Source organism: Centruroides sculpturatus, unplaced genomic scaffold (assembly GCF_000671375.1).
Source record: "Centruroides sculpturatus isolate CEXI.00-Female unplaced genomic scaffold, Cexi_2.0 scaffold2437, whole genome shotgun sequence".
NCBI classification, from domain to species: Eukaryota; Metazoa; Arthropoda; class Arachnida; order Scorpiones; family Buthidae; genus Centruroides; species Centruroides sculpturatus.
The window spans coordinates 18,649-28,659 of record NW_019386525.1 but is presented as its reverse complement, the minus strand read 5'-3'; the positions used below and the strand labels follow the sequence as shown (position 1 = coordinate 28,659).

The window sequence follows — 10,011 nt, the reverse complement described above, 5'->3', positions numbered from 1 at the left end:
TATCACTCTTTTCTTCAATGATCTCATTTCTAATAAACTTATTTTCAAATAATACTCCCTCAGACTGCTCCGGAGTTTCAAAAGTGTCGACTGATTGTAAAAGCAAACTTATGTTGTGTTTTCGCCATTGTTCATCAGCAAAAACTGCAGACAGACGACAAGTCGAATTTTTCCCAACGAATATTGGTTCAATTAACTCTGATCTTCCATGGAGTTTGCAGTACGTTTCCTCATGGAAAACACCGCTTTCCACCGAATTTATGTAGCCATAGATATGCACTGGAATGAAAGACGTGTAACTCTTAAAAGTCATGAGAAGATTGAGATCAGTGACGAAACAATCTTCTTTCACAAATATCTCAGTGCTGAAAAATGGAAATGGTTTCTTGCTGTCAGCGGATACGCGAGAAGATTCTTTTTTATGTTTATACTCAAATAGAGAAGTGTAATTTAAAGATTTGCTTCTGCATCTGTCGTTTGAGTTTTTGCTCAAATAACTCGTGAAATCTGAAAAATTTTTCGTTTCTTTACAGACAAGGATGGATTTTTCTTCTTCTTCAGTAAACAAATTGAGTTTGAATATTTTATTAATTAATTCCTGTTTGCTCATGGCTAAGAATCTGATTTTTTCAAGAAACGGCTATAATTTTTCCCGATACTTTTGTTTCTTGGCGTTTTCGTCCATTTGAACAAATGACGTGTCCATCTCTCTTTTGCACTTCTCTTCTATCCAGTTGTAGACGGCCAAAAATATACCCACTTCGCTCATACGTGTGTATAATGGACGAGAAACTATTCTGTCTATTGTCGTAGTTCCACAGGATTTAAAGTCTTCTCCGTCGAATATTTCTGGGCAATGAGCATCGAATATTTCCCAGCAACGATGTTGTAAAAAAGTGTGATTCATTCTGCAGGCAAAAATGCGCACACATTTTCCTTACATAAACGAACTTTAATATAGTTTTCGCATTTTATGCATAAAACGTCAATTGAATATCTTTTGCTCAACTTCTATAACTGGAAACTGTCGTTCAACGAGTTTAACTCGGGAATTATTTGTACGCAAATAACGGCGAGATAAATACAAAATATATTCATGAGATCGCAAATATATTTACTTTTATATTTTAAGATACAATATATTAAGATTATCTCACTTAACAAGCAGAGCGACGACTTCCTTCGGGTATGGCAACTTCAGCATCCTCCAACCTTCTCGACGTTCTATTATTGATTCCAGCTGCTTGTTGCAAATTTTATCGAAATTGGATGAATCTATTGGAGGAATTTTCTTTTTTTCAAATAGCTGAATTGAACGCTGTAAAATAATAGAAACAATGTCATGATCAATGTAACAGCGTGTTTCTTCTTCGGAAACACGAATGTCCAACTACTACACAAGATATTTTCTTTGACAATGGTGACGGAAAACAGTAATACATTGAACCACCAAAACTTTCCTATAACGTTGACATAAATACCAAAAAGTTTGCCAATGTAACTATTAGTGTCGACTGGACCATGATTCATATACAGTATTTGAATACCAAACACCTTAACAGCTCTGATGAATGGATAAATTAAGTTAAGTGTTTCTTTATGAAAAGATAGTCATCTGCAATTAAATATCGTGGGATTCTTATAAAAATTAAAAATTGCTTGATGTAATACTATGACGCTCGGTTTACATGAAATTTAGTAAAAGATTATTCTATATTTCTGAACATGTTACTTGTAATAGATTGAAGTAATCGGAATGAGTCTTGATGTGAATATATAAGTACAGATGTATAGTACCTGTACATATAATTTCCATAATATTATCCGAATATGAAATCGATAAGTCTTAATGGAATAAATGAACACAGCGTTGTATATAATTAATGTAAGGACTATAATTTACCAATACTTCCATTAGTTTTTATGAAATATTGACACGGTAGTAATAGAGTAGAGTAGTGCGTTTAGTAAACACTAATCTGATGGATGTATTAAATTGCAGTATCATAAATTGTGTCCTAGTTTGTCTTTTGAATAATTTTCGTTGATAATATACAGGTAGGGTTTTGGTTCGGTTCGGTTTGTTTGAGTTATGGCAACGCAAATTGGGCGATCCGCCTAAAGTGATGCTTTCCGGGAGGTTTTTTAAAGGGAATCTCGCCCCTATTTAGGCGTTTACATACTGAAGAAAACCCGGAAAACTCCACGTGGCCAGTCCGTTCGAGCGAGGCACAAACCCACGACCTAACTTAGTGTTCAGGGTACTAAGACCGTTTGGCCAGTGGTGGCAGAAGGGCCGCTATCATTTTGAACGCCCGTGTGCAATACCGATTATGCCGCCCCCTATTTAACTACGACTACCTACACTGAGCTTGCCAGAAAGGCTCTTTAGTGTTGTCTCATTAGGGTGTGAAATAAGAAAAGAAATACTTTACAAAGAAAAACTATTTATTTTTATTACTAAATTATTTTTGTTTACTTACGTGTAAAACCATATAAATATTAATCTACAGAAATTTAACCTTTCTTGCCTTTATGTTTGCAAAATATGTTATCAATTTTCTTGTATCCAAGCTGTCTAAGATTTCACGTTCGATTGAAACTACAGTGGGTGATCGGTTAACGAACAGTTCGGATAGCGAACAAATCGGATAACGAACACTTTTGCGAAAGATTTTTATGATCGGACAACGAACACATGTTCGGATAACGAACACTTTACTGAAGAAACCTAAAAAGAAGCAACGGAAAATAACAAATACCGATTGATTTTCCCTTGTCTTCAAGTAACAATTCGAAATCTTTCGGAGCGCGGGAGACGTGAACATCGACGCTCAACCCGATACCGATCGGATCGTATCCCTCCGAATTTTTATTTCTGTTCTCTGAATTTTTGTAAGTGCTTTTCTGAACTATTTATTTAAAAAAAGAAACTGATAATATTATGGAGCCTAAAAAAAGGAGTGTCAAGAACTGTGCTTACCGTAGAAACCAAAGAGTTAATAGCCAAGGTAGAAAGTGGGCACAAGATGTCTGATGCTGCTAGGCAGTATGGCTTGAACAGGTCTACAGTAGGCACAATCTTATCTATGAAAGATATATCAAACCAGAATAAGGCTAATGGGGTTGGAAATCTCTACAATTACAATGCTATTAATTACTTCCGAAAAATCCTGAAGAAAAGAGAAAAGCAATCGACATTGGACAGATTCTATAACCCCCACAAACGGAAAAAATATGACTAACAAAAATGCAAGACTGCATATATATGTATTTTTATTATCACATATAAATAAACGTAGTAAGAAAGTATATATTTTTTATTTTTTGGGGTCTCCGGAACAAATTAATCAAATTCCCGTAGAAACCTATGGTAAATTGATAATCGGTTAACGAACAATTCGGATAACGAACAAAGTCTTGGAACGGATTATGTTCGTTAACCGATTACCCACTGTATAGCTAAATTACTTAGTATTTGCTGGTGCATTGTTGATCTTAAATAGTTTTTTTATTATAATTTATAACTTTGAAAAGGACCTTTCATCAAATGCAACTGAAACCGTCAATGTAAATAATATTCTTAGTGCTGTGTTCGGAAATGTTGAAATTAAGGGTACGTTCGTAAAGTCAAACGAGTTAAACGCGTTAGTAACGAATCGTTCGATTAGTAGTAGTCTCGCCCAGTGCGCATGCTCTGCGGTGATGACGTTTCGAACGAAACTCTAACGAAGTTCACGAAGGAAAGAGTTAGTTCACTTCGTTAAGAAAATGGCGTCCGACGATATCGATGTTTCTAAATCTACTCGAGTGTTTAAATTGTGAATTTAAAGGTGAAATGATTGAAATAACCGTCCACCCAAAGAAATTTAAGAAAAATATTTCGGATAAGACAACATTCATAATCTTCGATTTTAGAAACATCCATTTAGTTATAAACGAATCGTTCGAAAAGTCTAACTAAGTAAGAATAACGATGACGTCATTCTCGTTTAACTCGTTCGACTTTACGAACGTACCCTAAGTCATTAGTAAAAAGATATTGTAATTGACGCCCCCTGAACGTGCCGCCCGCGTGCGGTGCACGCATTGCAAGCTCCCTTACAACGGGCCTGACTGGTGGGACCAGGTAGGGTTTTAAGTACGTAATTTAATGTTACTTATATTAAAATTTCACATTAAAAAATTAGGAAAATTTAAAGAAGAAAAGTTCAGTTTATGTACTGTATATATTCGATTCGCCATCGATTGTAAAAATGCATCTTAAATTCAGTACCACATCGAAAAACATAAAAATATATATATAAAATATGCTAAAATGTATCTAACAAATATTTTAATTATAATATAAATTATCACAAATTAAATTCTTTCTTTATAATTAATGCGTGTAAACACTAAACATAATCAAGAAAACAGCCTTAACAGCCTACCACTTTACCTATTACATTTATAAAGCTACAAATAAGTCAAACTGATAAGAAAAATAATAACTCCTACAAGTTGTAATTAAAATAGCATTTTTGTCTAACAATTTTCTGTATTGTTCTACGGCGTTTTCACTTATTCACTAATTACGTTTTATCTGCGTTATGTTAGACTTTATGTTGGGGAGGAAGAAACGAACTCGAAAGAAATTTCGACTCTAGCATGATATAAGAAATTTGCATTTTATTCAATTAAAGGAAAAAATAACAGTAGGTAATTAATGTCTTCTGTTAGTATTAACAAAACAGAAGAAAATGTAAAACATATTACCTAATACTTCGTCTTTGTACTTAAACATATCCGTTTATAAAACAGGAAAGCAATACAGCAACATCATTAAAATTGCCACAAAATAAAATATATTAATGTAAATTTTTAAATAAATAATATGACAAAAATTTTCTAAAATGTGATTTCTGTAGATATAATAAATGAATATTTTTATATTTATTTTTATAAATTGCATATTTAAAAAAAACTAGTCGAAAATTTCTGTATGCTTTCTAATGTCCCATTGTTTAGTATTAAAAGTAAGTACAGTACCGCTATCAAAACTACCTTAGTGACGTTAGTGTAATCCCGTAGTATTAAAGAGATAAGGTACTGTAGTATTAAAGATACACCTTATAAAGCTTCTTTTGAATATGCAAACTGCTGCTGTAAAAATTGTTCCGCAAACTCGTTTTAAACTCACTGTCCTTTTAACGGAAAATGTCAGTAACCAAGTAGGAGTTTTAGACACATTTACTTCGAAAAATCAAATTTCGAGCTAATTATTTTTACGCAAAGTGTCGTAGATAAGAATGGAAAAACATTACATTTTTGACAAGGAATACAAATAACAATACCGTAAATACTGAAATTGAAATGTAAAGATCGAATAGCTTTTACAATTACAAAAAAAATTTAGTGTTAACTTTTCACACTTCTATCGTCATTAAAATGAAGAAATAAAAGATTAATGCTGTATGATTGTAATTATATTTCTTTCTCGAACATCTACTGCAATAAAAAATGAAATCACAGACGTAATTATCATTCAAATGCTGACAATTATAAGCATTGTTAATGATGATATATTTATAAATACTAAATTTTGAATCACGACAACTCTACTAATGACAATATGCTTTTCAGAAAAATAAATTACATCAACAAGGACTTTAAATTTAAATTATGTTCTATGTAAACCCAATAAATTCATTATCCCATTCAGGTACACACATATTTTGCGAAAATTTTACATTGATACAATAAGAAATAATCATATTCGAATTAACATTAAATTATATTCTCGTTTAGATTTCCCTTTTCTCCAGGAAAACTTTTGATTTCAAAAATATAAATCAACCGAAAAGTAAATATTATTCACAAGGTTTCTGTCACCGGTTAGAAATTTGTCTTCAAATTTCCTGGCATCCGTTCCTTCGTCGCTCACAAAGTAATTCAGTTCAGGTGAAAACTCGATCTCGGGTTGGCCATTTTCAGCGTGAAAAAAAAGCAAAGAAATGAATTGACCAATGTTTTTCGAGATAAATCTTCGTTTCCAGATTCGCTACTCCCCGTGGATTGCAAACGGTGTGAAACGCAAACGGTTCGTTGTCCAAATCGTTAATATACCCATATACGTATATTGGAAAACGTTCGCCAAGCTCTATTGGAAATCGAAGAGTCGTGACATAACGTTCTTCTCTCACAACCACTTTGCTGCTAAAATATATGTAACCTTTCATCCCTCAGTTTGCGACCATAAAAGGATCTCCACGATTTATGTACGAGAACAATTTACAATAATTCATTCTGCTTCTTGTGTTTGTTTCTCGACTGAAGTAACTGGGATACAAAGAAGAATAACCATACTTAAAAGCATGCCAAATATGACTCTTTTCTACTTCGCTTAACAAGTTCATTGTAAAAACAAAAGATTGCAATTCTTCTTCATTCATGGCAAGAAATCTGACTTTTTTAATAAATGGCCTCATAACACTTCTAACTGCATTCCGATTCTTTATTCATCGAATAAAAGTTGTCTGCACCAAATTTTCTTTGAACCTCTTCTATGCTCCAATAATACACGGCTTGGAGTAAACGCAATTCACTGACAGATTCGTATATCGCTCGAGATAGCAGTCTATCAATTGTTGCGATTTTACAGCACATAAAGTCGACTGTTGTGAATAGTCTTTCTCCGTGTTCGTCGAAAGCTTGCCAGCAATAATAAGTTATGACCGGATCACCGATCTTACGTGAAAAATCGTGAATTGAACAGACGGTATGCAGGTTTATTTGCCGAATGATAAATGATCTGCATTTCTTTCTTAAATGGTCTAACTCGTATCTTGAACTCAGATGATACAGATGGAAAGCGTGTGCAATACAGGTCAATCCGGGATCGTCCGTCTGTACATAACTGTTTAAAAATATAAATTATAATTTAAGACAAAGTATTGAAATTGAATGAAGGGTAAGTTTCGCGAAAAACTTACGTAACGAATTGTCTGATGGTCTGGATTAGAAAAGGCATAAACAGTACTTTCGAATTTCCAAAATATGTGATGTGATGTTGTAATTGTCTGTTCAAAACTTTATTCAACTAAGCTTCTGATATAATAATTTCTTCGTTTTTTTCGTTTTGAATTTGTATCTCACTCGAGGAAATCCTAAAACAATAGAAAGGTATTTATTATTACTTTGAAACAAACATCTCTGTTGTACTGTACGTTAGTTGTAGTATTTCCGACAATGGTGAATAAATAAATGCAAGACTAATATTTTAAAAATATTAGTCTTGCAATTAAAGTTTTTGTATTAGCTTATCATCTTAAGTTTTGATGGTTCCGCGATAATCAAGTTTTATTTCCTAGGAGCTATGGTACCAGGAAACGCTGCATTTTTTAAAAGAAAAGACATCTCTATTGTATAAACAGGGAAATATTTCAGGATATGCCCTTCAGTAGACTTGTGAGGTCCGAAAAATGAGTTGAAATTAAACATTTATTATTAAAAATTTATTAAAACGAAACTAGAAAAAAAAATCGTTTAATGTTAAAAACCGATCAATGATCGAATTAGTTTTTCTAGTAATTTGAAACCGCGACGAGAGAAAAAACTCTATTGATGTAAACAGAATGCAATAATTAAAATGATTAATAATTGTAAACGAACGATTTCCAGTAGAGATTGACCTTTGACAAGTCGCTCATATCCAAATAATTAAAACATAGAAATTTTGAAAAGAGGAAAGGCTAATGACGAAACGGGACATCGAGTCGTGTCATTAAATTTCAAAAACGTCACAGACTAGACAACATTGGTGGAAAATATGAGCGCAATTTTCAAAGTTCCATTAACATTTTGCATCCAGAGTAACGGATGGTGTCAAGTAGATTCTTCGAACTGGATCTTTCTGGTGACTCGAATAGGAATCGTCTTTCTCTTAGAGACAGACGAGAAACCAATCGGGGAGCGAGAAAAAGGGGACGTGGAGCCAATCAGAAGAAAACAAAACAAAGAACGGAGATTGATATAATCTCCGATCAAAAAGAACAATCGGGGGACACTCGGCAAGACTGCACTCGACACGACACTCGGCGAGTCAAGACAAAAGTGTGAGAAAATTGGAAATGCTGGGTCAAAATAAAACTGGAGACGAATCTTTTTCGTCTTGGTGCTGATACCGAAATCGTGCCGTCGTCGACCAACGAAGTCTCACGAACCAGATATCATCACTGCCCCGAGGCAGCATAAGCAATAAACGACTACAGGAGAATCGACGCTATCGACTTTCAAACAGCCGATTGTATCTAGACAATATTTTTCCTTAGTGTAAGTTTAGTTTTATGTTTAAAATTAACGGGTTTTTGTGAGATTCTTGTCATAAGTGTCTCCTCGGCCGTCCCACATGCGAACGACCCTAGATTATCCTAACGCGGGATTAACGATTACTCCTGGAAATCGGCGAACTTACACTGGTGTCCGAGAAGTGGAATTTTAAGTCCCCAATTTCCACCAGGTCAGCGAACGTACAGACTGAGAAGGAGGACGAAATAAAATCAGGTTAATAGAATAAAGATATCCTTGCATATTTTAAAGGAGACACTTTGTATGATAAATCAGAAATATTATTTGATTATCAATAGATATTCATACTAATATCAAAGTGACCTTTTGTTAATATAAAGATTTTTGTGTATGCGTTTTTGACGGATTATGGATGGTACTTTGTTAAATAAAAGTATCTTCGATACGTATTCTATCACTTCCCTGACTAGAATTTAAAAAAATTAAACAAAAAGTTGTTTGTACAGTTTTCGTTATAGAAAATGTAAATAATCCACGATTCGCGTGGAATTGTTTTGTAATTGTCTACAAACAATAATTGATTTTTCTGTAACCTATCGAGTTCTGAATCTCTGTGTGTATAGGTCATTGTAAGTTATACTCTTATAACTAATAATGGTAGTCCCAAACTGCTATTTCCTGGAGTTTTCCATTATTTTGTTATACAAGCCTAAAGCCTCAAAGTAAAAAATCATTATGCTAACATAATTATAATCAATCATCATCCATTCTAAAAAGTAATTAAACAAGTTCGTTAAGAGAGGAAGCTGGAAATTTTTTCTAGACTCTGAAATAAATTACGAAAGTCTAATTTTACAAAGAATTAACAATTACATGTTATATTCAGTAACAGATGAAAAATCTTAAGGTCTTGTTTTCATCAACACTTATTTCGTATATTTTAAATCAGTGATTCCCAAACTTTTTCGATCCACCACCTCCTTTGTTCCATAAAGTTATACCCAACGCCCCTAACCTATTTTCTGTTGTGTGAAAAAGGATTGGAAATATTCTTAGGAAAACTTTTCTATGAATCTCACACTTTGTGCTCTTACCGTACATTGTTCTCAACATCTGGAAACCATTAAACGCAATGTTTCCACTTATCAGCCTCAATTTTGCCTTTGGTCACCGTTCAATTCTCTGCATCCAGCGCTCACTAGATATACTCATCTCTCACAACGGTGCGTTATTGACCACTTTGAGAAACGCTGTTCTAAATAAACGGACATCGATGCTCCGTAATTAAGTAAAAATTAAACAATATCAAAAGCACTCAGCAATTAAATAAACAGAAACAAAAAAGGTGTTTTGTTTCTGTTTGTAAAAATTAAATTTTCTTATCGTGAGTATCTGACATTCACACAAAACATAATTACAAGTTTACAGTACAACTGTAAAAAAAGCCTTCAACTCAGTGTTTCTCAACGAAGGCGATATCGCCCCCATGTCGGCGTTTTTCCATTTCGAGAGTGCGTTTAGTAACAATATATATTTGGAAGGGCGAAGAACAATTTTCTGAGCGATATAGTAAAACATTATATTAAAAATAATTCGATATTTTATTCGTTATATCGTACAATAATTAAACAAATAACATTCTAGTCACTATAACTTTATACTATTTGCCGAATTTGGTATATTACGAATTTGGCGTTAGCCGCCAATTGGCCCTCGGCATCG

The 10,011-nt window shown here is 33.5% G+C and overlaps 1 protein-coding gene across 1 annotated transcript; it reads right to left on the bottom strand.

The window, feature by feature from the left end:
- Positions 1-5,827: 5,827 nt before the first annotated feature.
- LOC111615216 lies at positions 5,828-7,142 on the bottom strand. The gene is made up of 2 exons (XM_023356629.1): positions 6,975-7,142; positions 5,828-6,898 (listed from the first exon to the last, which is right to left on the bottom strand). The coding sequence occupies exons 1-2, from the start codon at positions 7,010-7,012 to the stop codon at positions 6,478-6,480; spliced, it is 459 nt and encodes a 152-aa protein (XP_023212397.1). The 5' UTR covers positions 7,013-7,142; the 3' UTR covers positions 5,828-6,477.
- Positions 7,143-10,011: the final 2,869 nt, after the last annotated feature.